This window comes from Misgurnus anguillicaudatus, chromosome 10 (assembly GCF_027580225.2).
Source record: "Misgurnus anguillicaudatus chromosome 10, ASM2758022v2, whole genome shotgun sequence".
Lineage (NCBI taxonomy): Eukaryota > Metazoa > Chordata > Actinopteri > Cypriniformes > Cobitidae > Misgurnus > Misgurnus anguillicaudatus.
In genome coordinates, this window is record NC_073346.2 from 13,277,879 (window position 1) to 13,302,163 (window position 24,285).

At 38.6% G+C, this 24,285-nt stretch overlaps 1 protein-coding gene across 6 annotated transcripts in view; it reads left to right on the plus strand.

Annotated features, from left to right (window-relative positions):
* The window catches only part of ulk4 (unc-51 like kinase 4), a 213,579-nt gene that overhangs the window by 108,073 nt on the left and 81,221 nt on the right, over window positions 1-24,285 (plus strand). For all 6 annotated transcript variants that reach the window (XM_073871895.1, XM_073871898.1, XM_073871899.1 and 3 more), the window contains 4 exons: window positions 3,031-3,082; window positions 3,578-3,740; window positions 5,070-5,162; window positions 19,289-19,337. In XM_073871895.1, coding sequence (XP_073727996.1) covers window positions 3,031-3,082; window positions 3,578-3,740; window positions 5,070-5,162; window positions 19,289-19,337 — 357 coding nt within the window. The remainder of the gene's footprint in view (window positions 1-3,030; window positions 3,083-3,577; window positions 3,741-5,069; window positions 5,163-19,288; window positions 19,338-24,285) is intronic.

The following is a 24,285-nucleotide window of genomic DNA, read 5'->3' on the forward strand; positions in this document are numbered from 1 at the left end:
AAGTAGTAGAAGGGTTTCTGTGATGGTTGGGGTTAGGGAATGGGGTAGGTTAGGGGAATATAATATACAGTTTGTACAGTATAAAATGCATTACGTCTATGGAATGTCCCCACAAAACATGGAAACCAGAATGTGTGTGTGTGTGTGTGTGTGTGTGTGTGTGTGTGTGTGTGTGTGTGTAAAGCTTATGTAATGAGTAGTGGGGACACAGGCTCTCTGATGCTCAATAACAGGAGAAGGTACCTTAATTACATCTCGCCAGGCGTCATTAAATGCCATTCTCCGTTCTCAACACGCATGCATAATCTGTAGAGTGTGTGAATAGCCATAGCTTAATGATGCTCATATAGGCAGTGTTTAAAAGCATGGTGAGTTGTATTCAAAAATTATGTCCAGTTTGGCAGCTCACTAAGATTTGAGCAACCACGATGCAGAAAAATGCTGTCTTTGTATAGTAGACACCTCATTAAGTTTAAGAGTAACATTAGAATATGGTTATGATGACCAGAAATGCTGTCTTGAAAAGCAGTATTAGGTTTGATTCTAACTTTCCTGTCAGAGAATCTGTCAGAGAAAAGTGCCGTCTATGTTGGAAGCGCACTAACTTTTAAGTGAATTTTTGAGCATGCATATCATGCCTAAAACACCATGACTAGATGGCCGGGTTACTAAGTGCGTTTTTTAATCGAAGATGTGTATTGTAGCCAAAAATGCTGTACTGGCAAAAGCATTAATTTAAACGTTTTGAAGGATAGTAACTGAAACTATTACTTCTAATAGAAACTTAAAGGTGCTAAATAGAAGGTATGTGACTTTATTAAGTGGAAAAATTAACCAGAGATGGTTTTACATGTCCATTTACAACCCTAGGATTTGCCTTCAGAATGAAATAGTCTATTATTACGTAATTTGAGAGGATCATGAATAATAATGTTGAGCTCTGCTCTGATTGGCTTTTAATCAGAGCAGCTCCCTCAGTAGCTCTGTGTGTATGTAAACAGACATTATATGTTTGAACCTGTTAGGGAATTTGAGGATTTATCAATTTTTTGGAGATTGTTAATGGATGTTTTTGAGTGGTAAGGTTGTAAGTTTGCTAACTTTAGCATTGTAAGAACATTGTACTTAATTTAATGTGTAATTTAATGTTGGGGGCGTACCCAACTATAATGTCAGAGTTGGTGTTATGTTGAGATTGGCCTGTTTTCCTGCAATCTTTTGGATGCATGAGGTTTACATAAGAAAGAAGAAAAAATCGTGTTTGAGGCTCATGATGTCATTACCTTGTACAGAACTCTTATTATTCATCTATGTCTAGATAAATACAGTTTTTTTAATTCTACCACATTTTTAAGTTTGTAATTAATGTACACTCACCTAAAGGATAATTAGGAACACCTGTTCAATTTCTCATTAATGCAATTATCTAATCAACCAATCACATGGCAGTTGCTTCAATGCATTTAGGGGTGTGGTCCTGGTCAAGACAATCTCCTGAACTCCAAACTGAATGTCAGAATGGGAAAGAAAGCTGATTTAAGCAATTTTGGCATGGTTGTTGGTGCCAGACGGGCCAGTCTAAGTATTTCACAATCTGCTCAATTACTGGGATTTTCACGCACAACCATTTCTAGGGTTTACAAAGAGTGGTGTGAAAAGGGAAAAACATCCAGTATGTGGCAGTACATGTGGGTGAAAATGCCTTGTTGATGCTAGAGGTCAGAGGAGAATGAGCCGACTGATTCAAGCTGATAGAAGAGCAAATGTGACTGAATAACCACTCGTTATAACCAAGGTATGCAGCAAAGCATTTGTGAAGCCACAACACACACAACCTTGAGGCGGATAGGCTAAAGAAGACCCCACCGGGTACCACTCGTCTCAAATAGGAAAAAGAGGCAAAAACTTGCACAAGCTCACCAAAATTGGACAGTTGAAGACTGGAAAAATGTGCCTGGTCGATTTCTGTTGAGACATTCAGATGGTAGAGTCAGAATTTGGCGTAAACAAAATGAGAACATGGATCCATCATGCCTTGTTACCACTGTGCAGGCTGGTGGTGGTGGTGTAATGGTGTGGGGGATGTTTTCTTGGCACACTCCTTAGTGCAAATTGGGCATCGTTTAAATGCCACGGCCTACCTGAGCATTGTTTCTGACCATGTCCATCCCTTTATGACCACCATGTACCCATCCTCAGATGGCTACTTCCAGCAGGATAATGCACCATGTCACAAAGCTCGAATCATTTCAAATTGGTTTCTGGAACATGACAATGAGTTCACTGTACTAAAATGGCCCCCACAGTCACCAGATCTCAACCCAATAGAGCATCTTTGGGATGTGATGAAACGGGAGCTTCGTGCCCTGGATATGCATCCCACAAATCTCCATCAACTGCAAGATGCTATCCTATCAATATGGGCCAACATTTCTAAAGAATGCTTATAGAAGAACCAACACCTAAACTACGAATAAAGAATTAGCATTCTACCTGCATTGAAGTCAATCACTTCGTACGGAGCGTGCGAAAGATCAAAGACATGCCGCAGGTTTTGCGTGGTGTTTCTACAATACACACGACTCGAGTCCCACAATAGACAAAAAGAACGGCTAGATAACCTTTCCAATGCGTTTGTGTGGTATTATTCTCTGTGAGTCGTAGAGAGCAAAGCCTTTTGTTCGAGTGATGCCCACAGCCATCCACATTAAGACACCGGTGTGCAACATTGCTTCTGCGCAGCTGATTGTAGTTGGTAATAATCATAAAACCCGATTCTAATTTTCAAAAGAGCTGGCGTAAGGCCTTTTGTTGTAACACACTTTCTATGATCAAAGGGCAGAGCTGACATCACATTTCCATGCAAATTGGAGCTGTTCAGAAAACTCTCATAGTCTTTGCTTCCAGCTGTTTCAGTTTCCCTGTGTGTGCGTGTGTGTGTTGCGTGTGTGGTCTGGTGTGACTGCTGACGTGTACTGTAAGCACTTGTAGGTGAGATCGCTTATGCACTTTTCTCTTTATTTCTCCAAGGTTGTGGATTTAATTGTACCGCCATTAACATCTCTAGCCTTCAGTAAGAACGGTAAGACACACTCCAGCTGTCAGCTGCAAAATATACACTAACACTTACAAGTTGGGACACACCTGCTCATTCTTTATTATTACTGTTTGCATTATGAAATAATAGGTACATTCATCAAATTCACAATGTTAGATAGTAATAAAGTAGTGATCAGGACTTGGTAAACTTCCTTAAAGTTTTCAAAGTAAAGTAGCCTGCACACTGTGGTAACTATCTCAACCAGTGCATTCTGGGATTTCACGCGTTGCCACCTGATTTTAACAGTATGAATGAGTTACTTTGTATGCACAAAGCTTTTTGACTGATTTTGTTTCCATTTACATTTTATGCATTTGGTATATGCTATTATCTAAAGTAACAAAGTGCACATTTACATGGAATCGAACACACAAACTTTTGCACTGCTAAACCCAATGCTCTACCACTGTGCTGAATAAACAATATATGTATAGCTCAGTGTATATGTAACTGTGTGTGTGTGTGTGTGGGTCCTAGTGGAGTGGCGTATTGTGAGTCTGCGTGTGCTCTCTGAGATCACGCTGCTACTACTGAGCCAAGACGATGTGGAGGGGCGAGAGAAGGATGGAGGGAGAGAAAGAGAAAGCATTTCCTCCAACACCCGACTGTTGACGCTCATCTCTGAGGCCCTGCTGCCACAGTAAGACCAATCACATTTAGCCTGCTTTCATATTTTACTCTTCAACCTACCCACTTTTAGCACCTTTTCTGTTACCTGATTGGGTGTTGGTACTCAGCGTTTCTCTATTTAAAGAGGTTAGCCAATTGCAATGGAGATCATTTGCGTGTAGAAGTCTTAAAGGGATAATTCCCCCAAATGTTTAAAAATTCACAAATGTTGCGCACATAACCATGGAGGTTTATTCTATAACATGTAACTTGACAGCAGACATTTCCACGGAAGAGCTTGTGGTCTTTTTTGCATTGATTTACACTTATCTTGCATAGACGACACAAGGTTGAGATTCCAAAGAGGTTTCATCCATCATAAAGTCTGTGACTACACAGAGCATGTCTGAGAAATGCTTAGACAACAAGACCGTTGGCAATGGGCACATGCTATTATTAATGACTGCTTGTCACAAACTAGTCACAGACACAACTTTATTTTGTGTAGTGTTTGCAACTATGCTTTAACGGTGCTGTATGTAGATGTTTGCGAATTGCAGCCAATGGCTCAGTCCGCAGCTCACCCCTCCCTTTCGAAACGCATAAAGAAGCTACGGTAGCTGCCACAGGACAAACTACGTTGTCATCATCTGAGACAAAATGGCGACTTCCATGTATGGGGACCTGCAGTGTTGGTGGATAAAAACTAGGGATGCACGAGATATCGCCTGACATATCGTTATCGGCCGATAACTGCTTATTTTTAATATTATCGGTTATCGGTCTGATAGCAAAATTAGGCCGATAAATGAAAGCCGATAAATGATGGATTATTTTGGTTTGTTGAACCACTTCACTTGCTCATTGCTGGCCATGTGAAGTTTTGATTGGTGCTTTCTGTGACATAGCACGAAGATGACACGTGTTGCGGGCTTAAGAAGAGTATGCTAGTCTAGCGCAAAGACAAGATGTCCGCCGTCTGGGAGTTTTTCATTGTGAAAATAATATGAATATTTATCGGCCTATAGATATCGGTTATCGCCCCCCAAATATAAAGAGTTATCGGTATCGGCCAAAATTTCCATATCGGTGCATCCCTAATAAAAACGTCTCATTCTAGGGTAATAAAAACATTTCATTATGTAAGGTCTTTATACACCACTAATAATATAGTTATGTATACTATATTGCATTGTTGTCAAGAGATCCTTCTAAAAGTTGCACACTGCACCTTTGAATGCACACTAAACAGCTTCTGTTGTTCTATAAATGTGTTTGTATGGGTATTATTTCTATTGGCTATTATACCTGTTGTATATAATTGTAAGTTGTGCATGGCTAAAGTTTTTTCTCTCTGCAGATATGAGACTCTGCTCCTGGAGCCGGATCCTGTTCCTGTTTACGCCCTTAAACTGCTAGTATCTCTCACTGAACACAGCTCACCGGTCAGCAGGTAACCAAGAATCCGCTTTACACATACAAGTGGTAAAAAGTGAAATGTTCAATCTCAACACTTAAGCCAATTTATTACACTTTTGCGAGTGTCCACGTAGAGTGTGCGTGACACAATTTTTGTCATCGGAATTGCATTCGACTGTGTGCATACGTTTGTGTACACGTTAAAAAAACAGACTATACTCTTACTTCACTCCCTTTGGTAGTCGTTCCCGAAAGTCACTCATCATTTGCTTAAAATGTACCTTTTCTTAACTGTCAAGTAGCTGGATACGCCCACTTCCTGCATTAACGGACACTGTCCCTAGTGTGGCCGGAAGTTGCCAAGCTTCCATTGAAATGAATGAGATCATCATCGTTCTGCCGTCGTCGCTGGTGGTGTGCACTTGTGCTCATTGCTATTGAAATTAAGGTCTATACTACTTATTTGCATTCCTGTTCATCTAAGCAGTTTTTTAAAGGTTTCTCAAATGTTTTGCAAAGGTACCTGCAGTCAGGTGTTTTGAGTCCATCATTTAAGCCAGAAGTGTTTGGTGACAATATATCAGCAATATAAAAATAGGCTCTGGTATGCCCAGAATGTGACTTTAAATTTTCAGCTCAAAATACGTCACAGATCTTTCATTATACGATGTTGAACATGGCCATTTGTAGCTGCAATGTGTATCTCTTTAAATGCAAAGAAAGCTTCTGTTCCCCTCCCCGTATGTAAAGTAGGGGGTAGAGCGTTTACACATGCTTTGGACTATTTCAAAACATGTGTCTCTGGCAGAAGGTTTAACTACGTGAGGCGGAGTCTGTGAGCGGTTATGGGTGGAGTGTAATTAATGTGGCATCACATTGTTAGGGGACACCCAACAGACTGTTGCGGTTTAAAGGAGATACAAAGAAGAAAAGATGAATTTGTATAATAACAGGATGTTTCTGCACACACACAGGCAACTCATTGTCTGCTAGAAATCATTTAAAAGGGCATTTTCTAGGTTAGGGAGGCTTTAATGTCTGTCCTGAGCTTTTAAGGGCCCTCTTAAAAACAGGCACTAGTTAATTCATGAAACATCTGCATAATGATAATTTTAGGATGATTTTAATGGCTTGCATAAAATTCTGTTTTGTTAAAATATGCAGCTTCGTTTACATTAAAATGCTTTTGGGATCTAGATGGTGTAGGCATTTACATTACATCTTCCTATTCTAAACAGTCAAACCTTGACAGCTTAATAGAAACACTTTTTTTCTTTTAGTTTGATTTAGTTGCACTAAATCACTTCTACTGAGTATTTCTACTGAGCAGTGTTCACTTCTATTACCAGCTTTTACACAGCAAAAAAATGACTTTCTTTCTTACTATTTTTTTCTTGTTTTTAGTTGAAATATCAAAACATTCTTGAATCAAGATGTATTTTCTTGATGAGCAAAATGACCTTAGAAAATAGGTCTAGTTTTTAGACAACCAAATTTAAACAAGCAAAAATATCTGCCAATGGGGTGCCAATCATGAAATAAGTTAACTTTTTTCTTAAACACTTAATTCAAGAACATTTTTCTCACCCCATTGGCAGATATTTTTGCTTGTTTTAAACACAAATTCACTTAATTTTTTTTGTTTTTGTCTAAAAACAAATTTTCTTAAGTCATTTTGCTCATCAAGAAAATAAATCTCGGTTTAAGAATTAAAGAAAAAAATCTGCCAATGGGGTAAGCAAATTGTTTTTACATTTTTCTTGAATTTAGTGTTAAGCAGTGTTTAAGAAGATTTTTTTGCTTGTTTTATGCACAAAATCACTTTAACTCTTTCCCCGCCATTGACGAGATATCTTGTCAATCAAGAGAAAACGCTTCCCCGCCAAGTATTTCCGTCTTTCCGCAATACCGCTATTATCCTTCCGCAACTTTTTAAAACCGGAAGTATTGCCCAGGTTTAAAGATCGCTCTGAATGGGATCTCTATGAAAAGTCAGTCACAAAAATGGAATTATCTCTGCTTTTTGCTCAAAATGTGGTGTTTTTGCAGAAACCTACCCATATTACAAGGCTGATTACAGGGGAACTACTGAAGGTAGGATGAAACGTTTTTTTTTTTGTTTGAAAGCAGAGGGTCTGTTCTTTCATTTGGTATATTGTATGTTTATATATTTAAAGAAGAACATTTTCTGGAAGGCATTAAACTTTTCAAATCATGAAAAACGCCTGGCGCTGGCTGGCAACTTTTTTAAAAAACGCTGGCGGTGAAAGAGTTAATTTGATATTTTTGGTCTAAAACTAGACTTATTTTCTTGGGTCGTTTTGCTCATCAAGAAAAAGCATCTTAATTTAAGAATTTTTTTGATATTTTTACTGAAAACAAGAAAAAAAGACTAAGATATTTTTTTTCTTGAAAATCATTTTTTGCAATGTATACATTTAGGGACAGATTAACTAAACGGGGCAAATTAGTGCAAGAGCACAATCCTAAATTAGCACTGATGGGAGTGGTAATATCTGCGGGTTATTTACTAAAAAGGCGCAAATAAATAACAGAGGCTGATTTGCATTATGACCAGCGCAATCTACTAAGAGCAGCGCAAATTAGTTCAGTGTCACAAAGAAGCAGCGCTGATGCTCCTGCAGGTGCGGATGATCTAGTAACGCCTGATGCCCTTAGGTTCAGCACCACGGACATCCCAGCCAACGAAGCCATAGTACACTGAAAGAACTGGAAAACAAAAAGATGAAGAAGTTTTGAAACACCTGCTATGCTCCTATTTTATTTACTTCAGTTGCCTGATGAAGATCAGTTGATCGAAACGTTGCAACGCAACTTTCATTAAATAAATTTTTTCAGCAAGCAGATAGTGTGCGGGAATTGTTCTTTGTAGATTTACTTCAGTAAATAAAAAATAACATGGCTGGGCAAACAATATTTTTGAATAATATGTTCAAAAATAAACTGTTGCATGTAAATCCTCTGGCTTGTACCACATGCTCTCTGATGCATTTTCTATTAGCTTATTCAAAGCACAAAATGATTTAAAACATGCTTTTGTTGGCGTTTAAACAATGTTGCAAATACCAGTAATATCACACGCGCAAACATTAGTAAATCAGGTTGCGTGAATCATTTAAATAATATCCGCCTATAAATGTTGCATCTAAATGGGAAACTCCTAGACATGCATATGCAATAAAGTCAGTCGCAAAAGACCACACCTTTTCAGCGCTAATGATCCACTGCGTGTCTTTAGTAAATCCTGACAGTCGTTATTTAACGCCAAAATGATGGTTTGCGCTGGCGCAAGCTGTTAGTAAATCTGTCCCTTGGTAATCTAACAGCAATTCAACATCTGGCCCTAATTTATTACTACTAATATTTAATCCTAACCACAGAATAGTATATGAATATTTACTTGAGAAAAAAGACTGTATAAATGTACTGTACCGGAGACACTGGCCAGAAGTTTGCTTTGATCCGTTTCTCATTTGGCCTGGTCTCCCGTGTGTTCCTGAACTCAACGTTATTAGATTATTGATCATGAAATTTTTAAAGTAGGTCAGGCTGAGGGGGTAATAAAGTTTATAAGTGGATTTAAAGATACAGCTGCAGCTTTCTGCTGCAACATTAAAAATAGTTTTCCAATAAAATGATGGGAATGGGGTACGCTACATCACTTTTAACAAGTTCTCCTCCAGGCAAGTAAATGTGAGGCAGAGGTGAATCTACCATTATACCTTACTGAACAAATAATACAATAAACTACTATTGTACCATAATGTAAAAATAAAATAATATGATTTTGCACATTGTAAGCTATGTCAGGTCAATGGGTAAAATTCAGTCATTTGGAAATATTATTTAACTGTCAACATAACATTTAGCGAATCTCTTTCTAAAGTCTAATTTTGCTGCATATTATTAGCATTTTATAAACCAGCTTTAAAAGGTAAAGCCATGTTTAACAATTTTTGTAATGATAATAATAGTATTTGCATCTGGAGGCAAAGCTACTACCACTATTGTTTTAAGCACTAACACAACTTCACCCAAAAACTGCACAATTTCAAAAAAAGAAACTTATGTGCATCTCTCATTCACAGACGCTATACATAATATAGACCATTTACACACATAAACTGTACACTGTCATATTATGGGCTCTATCATACACCCGGCGCAATGCGCGACGCAAGTGTCTTTTGCTACTTTCAACGCGGCGCAATGATAATTTTTACGTTTAGCGCCACGTTGTTTAAATAGCAAATGCATTTGCGCCCAATTTTGCGCCCATGGGTGTTCTAGTCTGAAAATGAAGTGTGTTCAGGCACATTGTTGGCGTGTTGCTATTTTGAGGCAGCTGAAATAGATTATGCAATTGACCAACTAAAACCTGGTCTAACCCCCCAGTCACATTAGCTACAAGAGACGGGCTACCATTCATTTTCAATGGAAGTGGCCGTTTACCGGCGACAAGCTCGCCGCTGCACGAGCAAGATGGGGCCAAAATAGACAAGGCGGCTATTTTATGCAAATGCTGAGCGATGCAACAAAGCGACTACCAATCGGAGTGAAGAGGCAGCATGACGTAGGTCTGTGGCCGAGTCTATGAAAATAATTCAAGATGGCGGAAAAAGCATATTTCTGTATATATCTGATAAGTTTGGCATTTTATCTCATATTTTGTTACTTTTATCGAGAAATACATACTTTTAAATCCAAAAACACCATTCTTGTAACTTAACAATACCTTTAAAGTTACTTTTGATACCGCTTTTAGAAACTAGCCAAGGAACGCCCATCAAGCGAGTGCGTGTCGCTCAGTGTCGTTCACTTTTGTAGCTAATGTGACTGTAGAAGTCTAAAGTCAATGTGCAATATGTTTTTTGTTATTTAAGAGCGCGTTAGTAATATGCGCCTATAAACGGGATGACAACGCGGGTTTGCTTATAGCGGATGGGCAGCAGCACAAAAAAAATATATATATGGATGCGCAGCAGCACAAAAACTTTTTTAAATATGAAAGATTAAAGGATTGAATGTGAAAGATTATTATTGAGTTTCTTGGACATAAATGAGGACCAATTATGAGACGTTAGTAGGTGCAAAGAGCTACTTCACCTGTACCCTGGTAACTAAATAAATGCTTTGCTTTAAACAAATGCATCTGTTTTTAAATGTTTTTTTAAATGCTACCTCACGGATTTATTGTATATGATGACTCTGTACCTGTGGATATGGTGAGAACAGAAACATTTTTAAGTAATGCTTTGTAAAAAACTCATGACACTGTCCGGGTGCTGAAACGCTTCGGCTCTCCGCACGTTTGTAAATTCTTTATCTCTTGTTTGTATTTTTAGAGTACAAACCTTTTTTCTTGCATATTTGCAAATTATTTTATAAGATTACAATGATTATGTAGGATATCAATACATTTACAGCAATTAAAAGCCTCCTATTTTTACTTCGATGACTGAAAAAAAAACAGCTTTTAAAGGTTTTAATCCAAAAAAAGAACAATTTCAACAAAAATGAAAACAAAATTTTTAACATTATTCTTAAACTGGTGGTCTTCTTCCTCCGCTAAGTTTTTCAGTTTACAAATTCCGCTTTCTAAACAGGGATTAGGCATGAGCTGAGACTTTCATTGGTTTATTGCACGTTACGCCCAAAACACACCCATTACTCATTAGGAGAATAGGAACAACCATTTTTCCCATCGTTAAATTAGCAAAAGTGGAATCGGACATGCCCGTTTAGACCGTGTGCCATGCGCTTTAGACAATGTGCTTAGATCGTTAAAATAGGGCCCTATATCCCAGCCCTATTATACCCCTTTTTTAGGTAATATAATACAAGATGTACCTTTTATTTTTTATTTATCCATGTAAATTACTTGTAGTACACAGTATAACTTATAGCTTGTTGTACTCAGAGATATACAGACAGAGATCATTTTTGAACATGTAATTTTGAATAAGTTATCAATGTAAGCTGTAAAGTTTTCCATTAGTACATATTGAGTGTATCATGCACACACATACACACACAAAATCCTCAAATTTTCTCAAAGATTTAATTTTTTGCCCTGTACTTACCATCTCTGTGGGAACTGTAGCTTGTGTGCGTACATGCATACAGTACGTGTGTGTGTGTGTTTTTCTTATCTCATCCTCATCCCCTGCTGTTTCCCTAATGGCTCCTGCTGGCCTCGTGCACATTGTCTTTCTTGGTGCTGATAGAGGCGCAGCCACACGGCTGAACTATTCAAATTGATGTCACCAATCGGAAAGCGTTCGCCCGACGCCACACCGACCCCCCCTCGTCCGCGAGGAGCTATTTCCACTCACAATGGTGAAATTAAATTGCATTTTGCCAGCGCTTGATAAAGTCCTAAAAAGCGCAGACCTTCTCTTGATGGCTTCCAGGCGAAATGAGATTGCAAATGAGGGACATTAGCAGGTTCTGTACGAGCATTGCCGCTCCTTTATTATCGGTTTTGATAGTAGTTCAAACTTTCCAATTATCGCGAACCTTTGGCCACTTCGGCTTTGTACAAACCACGGAAAATGTGCGTGTACTTAAGAAGCCGTGCCGAAGTGTTAATTTTATCAGTTTATTTCGGATGTACATCGTCTAATGCTTAGGTTGTGGATAATTAACTAGTTTCTAACTAGTGTGTTTTAGATTAAACTCTGAAGTGCTCTGTTTTAGCAGAAAGAGGAAATTTTACGCACTGGGGGGTTTGTTATTGTGAAAGATTGGGAGTGGTTTTAAATAGCCAGACAGCTGACACTTACAGAAATGCATTTTTGGGATTTTGTCACATTTCATTTTAGTGACAGGAAATGTTGGGGGTCTATAGCTTGTGATGCCTACGCATAAGACATCTCATTACCACTTAAAGGATCATGAACACCCACCAGACCACCTTTTAAAAAGTGTTACATTAATATTTCTGCATTATACTTTTTAATCAGTATGTGTTTTCCCCAAGAATCAACCCATTTCCTTTTGGGATGCTACTGTAGCACAAAACTCTACCGATTGAGCTCAAATTTAGAGACATGAAAAGCCTTGACAATTGATGATTTCCAGGCCTGGAAAATAATGGAAATATTGGAAAGATTCCTATAAAAATATTTTTTACCGTTCTCCTCGAGTGAAGGTGTTTTGGCCTCCACTGCAGTGAAAGGTGACGCCCCCTGTTAGCGAGATATTGGAGTGGACGTGCTGTGTGGAAGAGCTGTCTGTGTCCATGGTGCTCAACCTGTAGATGTGTCACGATTTGTTTGTATGTGTGACTGGCTATTATTCTCTCACCACTGTTTATGTGGGGATGTGTGGGAAGAACAGTTTCTCTGGCTACAAATGCCAGCAGGGTAAACCCGCTGAACGCTCGTGACAGAGATGGATGGACAGATGCATGGATGGGCTGTCTGGAATCAATGTAAAAGATCTATTTGTTAGTGCACCGGAACAAAATAACTTGCAGAAGTGGACCATGAGGGAGAAATCGCACCCTACACGGCTCTGATAGTGTCTCTGCCCCAGCGGGCCAGTAAATGTCATGGCTGTTTTGTGCAATTACGAGGAGGAAATGAGGAACGCATGGCCACGGCTCTCCTCATCGACTGATTGGAGATCAGATGCAAACGTTGTCTACAGGCGTAAAGATTACGTGCATACTTGCTCTTATTAGTTGCTTTAGTGTCTTCCGCTGACATTTACCAGTGTAAATGCCAATCTGGAAACCTCACGGTTCCGTGAAAATGCCGCTTAGCGAGGTTGATATCGCTCTTAGATGCGCACAAAAATGTGAAGCGTGCATTGTTCTGTGAGTTTAGACACAGAGCCAAATCCTATTTTTTGGCACAGGGGATAGAAGAGATGTTAAAATCAGATTTAAGATATCAAGTCAAGGCATGAGCAAACTTTATCTCTGCTTATAGGTCATTGTAATGGCTGGGCTAGTTATAACATACTGCGGCATAAATCAGGTAAAAATCTGACTTGTCCAAGTCGCAATTCTTAATCGGGAGATAAAATATATATAAAGAGTTAAGATACAAAAGCCTCTAAATGCCCCCCTTCCGTCAAAAACGAGATAATGATTGTAACCGAATGGGAGGGATTAAAGGCGTGTCGTTAAATTTGCTCTGCCTACTGCTGTGACATCATACAAGTGAGAGCGTCGTTGGAATTCTATACATTTATTTAATTCTCAGTCCACCACAAAATTAAAATTGACCACCACAAATAGATGTTTGCACATCGCGTTTATCACTACCTCTGTCTCCTATAACAGTTTCTGTACAAACACCATGGCGTCAGTCGACGTGCTCCGCTGAGCCTCATTGAAGTTGCATTAAAGCATATATGCAGACCTGCGCATCGCGAATGTGCTGCCACAACCTGCAAGTCTGGAAAAAACCTGGTATGATTTTCCTGATTCTTAACCTGTGGATGTTTTGAACGCCAAAAGGGAGTTTGGGAACTTACAGCAAAGCACAGATGACAGCAGGTTTACTCGAGACAGCACAAGCTAGCATGAAGGTAAAGCTAATCTTTTACATTATAGCGATGACGCTGGTAGTGACGATAATCTCAGAACAATCAGTGATCTACAGTGTTTTTGCATCACGTTTTGGTATCAGCTCGGCTTGCTTGGAACCCCAACTGAGGTGTTACTAAAAAAGTATTGGGTACTACTTACTGCACCCAGTGGAAAACCCCCCAGAAGTAAGCAGTCCCAAACCAAACCCCAGGGTACTATGCAATGGAAAAGCGCCATTCGAGGTACCAATATGTACCTACCCCACTGACAACTTTTTTACCTTAACCTGATAAGGATCACTGTGCCGTACATGGCACACCCCCTCCCTTGCATGTGAGGCTGCATAAACGTCATTGGAACTTTGAAGCATTAAAGGACAAGTTCTGTTCAAGTAAAGCCCTGTTTTCAGATTGTTTATGATGAAATAGTACGGTTTTGACTGAAATTTGGTCATATGATGCTGACCCGAGAATTTTCAGGTGTTTGTTGTATCACCTCCCACCTTTACAATGGCTACATAGGTGCATTGGAACAATCCTTTCTAAAATGCATTAAAGTTTCGTTTACAAAGATGTGAAACTCACCGAGTGGTCGGGGGTGTTCACTGATGTGCTCACACGGGAATCCCTGCAAAAGATGCATTCCAACAGGTTTTATCGTAGTTTTTGTCCAACTCCATTGACTTGTATTAGATGTGCTGTAAGGTACGGTATTACTCCGCGCTGGCCGGGAACTTTGTTTGTATTCTTGCGATTGGTAAAGGTGGATTATCGCCACCAACTGGGCTGGAGTGTCTATTATTCAAGCTCTCAGCGGAAGAATGTACGGGTGTGAGGCGTTTGGAAAAATAGGTCCACAAGTTTACAACGAATGCTAAAACACCTGTTGGAGGGCATCTTTTGCGGCGATTTTTGTGTGGGCATATCGGTGGGCGCCCCTGGCCACTCGGTGGGTTTCACGTCTTTGTGGACGAGAGTTGAATGCATTTTAGGAAGGATTGTTCCTGTGCACCTGTGCAGCCATTCTGGAGGTGGGGGGTGATACAACAGAAACCGAAAATTTTCGGGCCAGCATCATATGTCCAAATTTCAGTCAAAATCTTTCAATTTCATCATAAACAATCTGAAAACAGGGTTTTAAGTGTAGAATACAGAACTTGTCCTTTAAGTCTTTAAAATATACATCGTTTGAAAGCTTAGACTCTCAGGATTCCATTAGGCGCACACACAAAGCATACTATGATTTACAGCAGTAAAACTGTAAAATGCCTTTTAATCCAAAACGATTTGTTCGCCTCACAATCTTGAAGTTTCTGACCGAATTACGATATAAATACTGTATACAATTAGTTCAGTACCGGACATTCGTTTGAATCTCACTTTTCATTCACAATTTATAATTATATATTCGGATGTCACGTTTATTGTGCAACGCCTGAGGAACAAATACGCCCCTGTGTGGAATTTCATCCGTTCCATAAGAGGCTACAGTACCTTTTTTCTGAGAGTGTATAAACTGAATTAACACATGCGCATGATGTCATCGTTATTATGGATTCGCATTTATGTAGTTTACACGAAGACAAAAAGGCGCAAAAACCCATTTACCGTTGAAATTTGGGTAAACGCCCCTGAATCTTACAGTACGCTGAATCTTACGCTTTTGGGCTTTCAACACCTTTTTACAGCTGAGGTCATACAATTCAACAATACAAAGAATCTTTATGCTTCAACACACCAGCTGAATTTTCGTTTAGCAAAGTTATGTATTTTCCTATTTCTGTTTCTCAAATTTGACCCAAACCTGTTCTTTATAGGTCTTGTGAGATTTGCAATCCATTTCAGTTTAAACCCCAATTCAGGTACAGTATACCTGTCCTGTGGGTCACGCAAGTGGGTCAGTAACCAGATTGGTCTGAAAGCTGCATATGTGAAAGGCTCAATATTTTCCCACCCAGTTGACCCTATTTACCACCGCAAACACCCGTCATTCGGCGAGATGGATGAGCGATCCAGACTGCCGGGCCGCTTGCCTATTAAAGACCTAATGGAGCACATATCGGACACGAATAAGCCTTCAGTGAGAAAACACTTCTCTCTCTTTCGCTCTGTCTTCAGTCTGTCATGATATAAAGTAGTCCTATTCATTATGCTTGCTTACTCCGTTGTACCCAGAGTGTGTGTTTTGAATTGGCTCTTGTGTTTGTGGGTAATTGTAGAGGTAATGATGTTTGTTGGGAAGGAGAGCGCAGGCAGATGAGAGATCATTGACTGTTCTGAATAAGCAGACTGTAGACAGAGCACATGGGTACACACTTGAGCGTACTGATTGCTCAACATGCGTCATTGTTCTGTCTGTGGACTCTGTTTATGGGGGGTGATTGTCTAGTTTATGTTGCCATGTGAGTGAATTCATTATTTTTGCACAGGTAATGTATTTCGTGTTCCTTAGTACAGATATTAACTGTGTTGGAACTGTGCCGTAGCACACATTGAGCGTTGGTGTATTGATAGCAAAAATGCCGAAAAGTGTTTTCTTAGAAGTTTGTAATTTGTCTTATCTAATAGCTTTTTTGTTTACATCAGAGCCATGGGCCCTGCGTTCTGCAGTATAATGGGGGACAGGTGGTATTTTAGAGATGGGTTGTGCTCTTTTCAGAGAGCATTTCATTGCCGAAAAAATTATATACACTCCTGAATGCGAAATTAATAGATTCATGAAACTGGGTTTGTTTTCTCGGTGGAAAGGGATGTCCATTAAAGGACAAGTTCGGTATTTTACACTTAAAGCCCTGTTTTCAGATTGTTTATGATAAAATAGAACAGTTTTGACTAAAATTGGACATATGATGCTGGCCCGAGAATTTTCGGGTGTTTGTTGTATCACCCTCCACCTCTACAATGACTGTATAGGTGCACTGGAACAATCCTTCCTAAAATGCATTAAACTTTCGTTTACAAAGACGTGAAACTCAGCAAGTGGTCAGGGGTGTTCACTGATATGCCCAAAAATATTTTTCCAAACGCCTTACACCCGTATATTCTTCCGTTGAGAGCTTGAATAATAGACACTCCAGTCCATTTGGTGGCGATAATCCGCCATTGCCAATTGCAAGAATACAAACAAAGTTCCCGGTGCGGAGTAATACCGTACCTCACATCACATCTAATACAAGTCAATGGAGTTGGACAAAAACTACGATAAAGCCTGTTGGAAAGCATCTTTTGCAGCGATTTTTGTGTGAACATATCAGTGAACACTCCTGACCACTCGATGAGTTTCACGTCTTTGTAAACGAAAGTTTACAGGAATAGTCAATTTTCTTAAAAGAAAAAATCCAGATATTTTACTCACCACCATGTCATCCAAAATGTTGATGTCTTTCTTTGTTCAGTCCAGAAGAAATTATGTTTTTTGAGGAAAACATTGCAGGATTTTTCTCATTTTAATGGACTTTAATAGAGCCCAACATTTAATACTTAACTCAACATTTAACTGTTTTTTCAACGGAGTTTCAAAGTATAAACGATCCCAAACGAGGCACAAAGGTCCCATCCAGCGAAACGACTGCCATTCTTGACAAGAAAAATTAAAAATATGCACTTTTAAACCACAACTTCTCGTCTAGGTCCTATCCTGTGATACGCCAGTATGACCTAACGTAAATGCGTAGTGACGTAGAGAAGTCACGTGTTACATATATAAAAGCACATTTGCGGACCATTGTAAACAATAAACTGACACAAAGACATTAATTATTATCAGTTGACATACAACAACGTCGGAACGGTCCTCTTTCTCCACACTTGTAAACACTGGGGCGGAGTTTCGCGTTCGTCCTCTGTGACCTCTTGACGTCATGACATATTGCGTGTGGTCACGCTGGCGCATCACGACTGGATCTACATGACGAGAAGTTGTGGTTTAAAAGTGCATATTTTTTATTTTTCTTGTCAAAAATGACAATTGTTTCGCTAGATAAGACCCTTATGCCTCGTTTGGGATCGTTTATAGTCCTTTGAAACGCCGTTGAAATTTTTGTTTAAGTGTTGAGTTAAGTATTAAGTGTTGGGCTGTATTAAAGTCCATTAAAATGAGAAAAATCCTGCAACGTTTAAAAAAAAAACAATTTCTTCTCGACTGAACAAAGAAACACATCAATTCCCTGGATGACATGGTGGTAAGTAAATTATCTGGATTTTTTGTTTAAGAAAATGGACTATTCCTTTTATGCATTTTGTTCCAATGCACCTATATACCCGTTGTAGAGGTGGGAGGTGATACAACAAACACCCGAAAATTCTCGGGCCAGCATCATATGTCCAATTTTTTGTCAAAACCGTTCTATTTCATCATAAACAATCTGAAAACAGGGCTTTAAGTGTAAAATACCGAACTTGTCCTTTAAAAATGCTTATATGCTAAGAGTTATACCTTATCAAGTATAGAGGCAGTGCATGGAGTAAATCCTACAAATCATCAATTTAACATTTATTGTGGTTTTAAGCTTCGTATTTTTGTTGCTGCCCTAGATTTTGGCTGTTGACTTCATTTTGTACTCAATACGTTCAATAATATAAAATTATTTTGGAGCTATAAAACTTTAACCATAAAAATCCCCAAATCCCAGATTTTGAGCTGTGCTAACTTTTAGTAGACTTTGAGACACAAAGAGGATAATTCCTTACCTGTGGCTTTGGGTTCATATACAGCAAGTTTAAGGTGAGATTTACTGCTATAGACCTCTGCAAAACCTTATCTCTTTTTCTCTCAGCCCTCAAAGAAATCCTCTATAGAGGACACACTCTGGGGAGGCTGGCCAAATAACCCTTGCTATGTGATATATCACTGTATTGACTGGCAAGTGCACCATATGTATTCAACATGTGACCCTTAAATGGGTCTCTTGCGGTGGCATTCTGCTTTAAACACATTTTGCATACGGTAATTCTCTGTATATCTAAAAGCTTAACCAATAAAGAGCACGGTAAGTCATTTTCAATAAAGACTTGCATTACTCTGCTGAGCCGTGCCCTCTGGAGCATTCACTTGGCTGTGTGTCAAAACATATTGAGCTGCCTACATAGACAAAATCAAACGTTTGATTTAAATGGTTTGAACACACCGAGGTGCCTACCTAGGCAGCATTTTTGGACATTGTGCCACTCAAATGATTCAAACCTACTGTAGTAAGCATGCTGCATAGACAGCATTTTAGCTCCTAAGTTCAAACCTCCCCTCCTATACAGCATACTATGATGCCTAAAAATGGGCCTAAGTAGACAACCTTTCTGATTTTCACTGCATCTGTTGTGTATTTTCTTTGCACTCGCTCCCTCTGTCAGTCTTTCATGTATTCATTGACATACTTGCCCCCCCTTCACTCGTCCATGGATTAGTCAAAGGTCATTTTCCCAGATGACTGATCTTGGCACGTCGGAGCGTTCACACCTCAGCGGTCACGTTCAGTGCCAATACCCAAACACACTCACGAGTGTCACGCTAATAAAGATGGAACGCGAGCCCAGCGCTATGAAGTAAATGTGTGTGTGTCGCAAGCTGTATACATGCTCACGTGTGTGTGTTTTCCCCAACAGGCTTGTTAGAGAGAGCCGTCTCCTGTCCACCGTCTTTCAAGTCATAGAGGTAAGCGTGCTACTGGGACTTCTGGATTGCTTTAGTGACTGTTGACTTGATTTATTTATTGCCTTGAGTTTTCTGCTTTCACTGTAAGCAGTGAAATTATCCCAAAACGAATAACTTTATGAAAATCAAAAACGCCATGCATTCCTTTAGAAAGTGGAAATGGTGCACTCTAAAAATGCTTGATTTAAAAGGGACGAGGCCAACCCATTGGGTTGTAATTTAACTTATGCTGGGTTGTTTTAACCCATTGTTGGGTCAGATATAAACATGTTCTAGGTTAATTCAACCCAAAGGCTGGGTTCATCTCTTTTTAACCCAACCCTGGGTTGAAAATAAACCAACAGTGTCTGCAGAGGTGCATGAATGTGTTTTGGGGAGCAGCACCTGCTCTTCTAAAAAATACATGAAGCATTGAGTGTGCCTGTCTGTAAAGTCGTTTACAAAAAAATTACAATTGTTTGTTGACTCATACATTATTTTCTATACAATACAAAAACATTTTCACACAGTTCATCAACCGTTGCTATCATAAAAAAAAATACAAAAACAAAGATCAAAATCACCACAAAAGAAGTCTGTACACCTTGTGTGCTACTGTCTTCCATTGGAGATTATCAATAACCATTTTTTAAAATGTACTTTCCTATAAAGAGGTTATTTTTAGTTGATGTCTGCAAGAGTCTTTTTTAACTCTTTCGCCAACATTCACGAGTTAACTCGTCAATTAAGAAAAACGCTTCCCTGCCACTGACAAGTTTTTCTGGCAATCTGTGTTTCCGCTATTATCCACCAGGTGGATATCCACAACTTATAAAACCTGAAACCAACCCTTTAGGTCAAACTGTTGAAAAGTCCTTTACAAAAATGCAGTTATCTCAACTTTTTGCTCAAATTGTGGTATTTTTGAAGAAACCTACCCATATTTGAGAGGTGATAAAAAGAACAAATGAAGGTAGGATTAAAAGTTTTTTGTTGTTGTTTTTTGTTTGAAAGCAAATGTCTGTTCTTTCATTTGATTTATTGTATGTTTATATATTTAAAGAACATCATTTTAGAAATTTAACTTTTGTGAAAATCATAAAAGTGCTGGAGCTGGCTGGCAACTAAAAAAAAAAACGCTGACCGAGAAAGAGTTAAAGTGCCACACACTAAAGAAACATTGTAATTTTTAGGTAAACAGTTCTTTTAAAATAAATTGAAACATGGTCAGGTAAATTATAATGTATTCATATTAGGCTGTTAAACGATTAATCGGGTACAAAGTAAAAGTATGTGTTTGCATAATATCTGTGTGTACTGTGTGTAATTATTCAGAATATATAAATACACAAACATTTATGTATATATTTAAAGGAACACTCCACTTTTTTTTGGAAAAATGCTCATTTTATAGCTCCTCTAGAGACAAGAAACATTTGACTTTTACCGTTTTGGAATCCATTCAGCTGATCTCCGGGTCTGGCGCTAGCACTTTTAGCATAGCTTAGCATAATCTATTGAATCTGATTAGACCAGGGATGTCAAACTCAGTTCCTGGAGGGCCGGTGTCCTACACAGTTTAGCTCCAACCAACTCCAACACACCTGTTTGGAAGTTTCTAGTAATCCTGAAGACCTTGATTAAACGCATCAGGTGTTTTTGATTAGGGCTGGATCTAAACTCTGCAGGGACACCGGCCCTCCAGGAATTGAGTTTGACACCACTGGATTAGACCATTAGCATCACGTTAAAAAATAACCAAAGAGTTTAGTTATTTTTCCTATTTAAAACTTGACTGTTCTGTAGTTACATCGTGTACTAAGACTGACAGAAAATGAAAAGTTGTGATTTTCTAGGAAGATATGGCTAGGAACTATACTCTCATTCTGGTGTAATAATCAAAGACTTTGCAGCTGTAACATGGCTGCAGCAGGCGTAGTGATATTACGCACTGCCCGAAAATAGTCCCCTGCCATTGAAAGATGCTAAGGGGACTATTTTCAGCTGCTACGTAGTATCATTGTGCCTCCTGCAGCCATATTACAGCAGCAAAGTCCTTGATTATTACGCCAGAATGAGAGTATTGTTCCTAGACATATCTAGAATATCTAGAAAATCGCAACTTTTAATTTTCTGTTGGTCTTAGTACACGATGTAACTACAGAAGAGTCAAAATAGGAAAAATAACTAAACTCTTTGGTTATTTTTTAGCGATGCTAATGGTCTAATCAGATTCAATAGATTGTGCTAAGCTATGCTAAAAGTGCTAGCGCCAGACCCGGAGATCAGCTGAATGGATTCCAAAACGGTAAGAATTAAATGTTTAACTCTAGGGGAGCTGGAAAATGAAATATTTTCAAAAAAAGTGGTGTGTCCCTTTAAGATGTGTGTGTGCGTATAAAACAAATTTATATATGAATAACATTTTCTTTAAATTATACATGCTTGTGTTAAGATAGTATTATACAGTAATATATACATAATAATCACACACATAAATTATGCACACACAAACTTTTATTTTGAATGCGATTGTTGAAATTAATCGTTTGACAGCCCTAGTTTGTATTAAATGTAAAGAATGGCTTGTTTAGGTTTACAAATGGTGTGTGTGTTTATGTGTAACAGGCAGACCTTTTCCTCTGAGCTTGTTCCCATCCATTGAGTTATTATGTAAATGAGGCGGTGAGGCTCTGACCTATCAGAGTGTAATATGTAATTGGGTTGCAGAGTTAATGGAGTGTGGATGTGAGGCCTTTTCAACAGCAGGTTACATTCTCATTAGAGTGGACCCTGCATCAACTCTTACCAGTCAACACACACACGCGTGCACACGCATACACACACACATGCGGGCATGCACGAGCACACACATACTTTATGTAAGCGGTTTCTAATAGGCCGCAGTGAAAAAAAGACTGAATAGCAACAATTTCTTTTAGATCCATCATGGCAATGTTTATTTTCTTACAATTTTTTAAAGGTTTCTGATGAATGGTTATTGTTGGTCCAAAACCAACAATTTCTCAGGATCGAGCCTTTGACACGTTCATATTACCTGAAGTAAAAATGACTATTACAAAGACCTGAGTTGCTTATTCAGTGATGATAAATGCAAAACAATTTGCGAGAAGGTCAGACTTTTTTTGGTAGCCATCATAAACTTATTCAATTTAATGTGATACATAGGTGTGGTTTGATAAACAGGGCTTTGATTAAGCCAGGACTACAGTATGCCTTTAAGTAGCTTTTATAAACGTACCTTATGAAAAACATTACTGTTGTGCATCTTGAGACAAAACAATTGCACTGATATATTTTAAGATACTGTGGTGAGCGCAAGTTATTTTTACAGTAGTTTTTTAGCTTAAGATTTGTCTGTGAAACCAGGTCATAGCGTCTGCTGTACCCTTGTAAGACTAGTACACACGTTTTAAAGTACCTTATCGGAAATCTGTACCTTATCGGACTTAGATATGCCGTGGTCCTCAATTAGTGGAATACTGAAATCATTGCCATAGTTGCTGATACTAATTTACCTATGGAGCCCAGGGTTACCCAATAATGGACACTTCATTAATTGATGAATGTGTAGTGGTTAATCTGTGGTTAGCAGCCATAAAATGTATACAGTAGCATTCAGGTGGAGGGATTATATCTTTGTGGACTAAAGAGGTATAATTTTTTATTTACCTCTTGAAAAAAAAAAACATTTTGCTGGAAAAAATCTTTTAGTTAACTTTTTATCCCTTTTTTCTCTTGTGGCACTGGGGGATTGAGATTTGGGTTTGTATTATATGATTGTGTGTATGGGGAAGATCTATTCAGACTAACTTGTATTTTGTAATGGTATACTATAAAACTCAATGAATATAATGTTATAAAATATAAAAATAATATTACATTTAATATTACAATGTAATGTAAGCCGTAATGCGATAGGGTATTTTCTAGGGCTGTGATGGTGGCAGTATTTTACCACTGCAATGGCAATGCACCAATTGGTGCGGTGGTTATAGAATTTGTGTTTGTGGGGGTGGGGGCAGACGCACATTAATGCATATAGCTCTTATATATAATGCATATATATATTTTGAAATATAAAAACTGTGCTTCGCATCGTGCCGCATTACCACCTTGGGTGTGCATTATTTTCTGAAAATTAAACGGCCTGTCGTCAATTACTCCTTACTTACCTGTTCACTTCTCTCTCCGGTCCGCTGACCTGAGGTCTGTAATTACATTTGTCAGCCATTTGCGGCATCAGTGAGGTGGGCTGTCTACAGACCTGTAATATTCATGTGCTCCTCTTATTCACTCAACTGTTGTTTGCTTTGGAAATTGGCTCTGCTGTTATTGCCAGCATTATTTGGTTAGGGGCTATTTTCTGGCAGAACATCCTTCAGAATCGCCAGGGAAAACAGCTTCAATGTGATGCATTCATTCAATTTTAGCTCTTATTGTTTGCAAGGTAATTAGTTGTTAAAGCAAATATCTCTTTTACTATCACTATTACTACTTAGTAATTTCACCAGGTTTGGTGTGGTTTGCTTTATATGGGTACATCTCCGCCCTGCAATTTTATTAAGGGCTGGTGACAAAATCATCTGTTGCATATATCCATCACAAATTTTACCAATAACTACACTGCAAAAAAAGTATGCAGTTATTGCTTTACAATTTTGAGCTAATTCATATCAGTTAACACAACAATTTATTATTATAACTCACAGGGTTCCCACAGGTCCTTGAAAGTTTGTGAATTTTGGAAAAAAAATTCAAGGCCATGGGAAGTTTTAGATACAGGTCATTGAAAGTGTTTAAATCTATTTTATGCAAGAAGTTTTCTAGGAAAAAAAATCCATATTATTCCCTGTGTAGTGTAGGATAAAATCATAAAGATTCTAGACTTTTTAAGCACACGTGCTAAACTGTTCGCTTTAAATGCTTATATCTTCTGTATACGAAT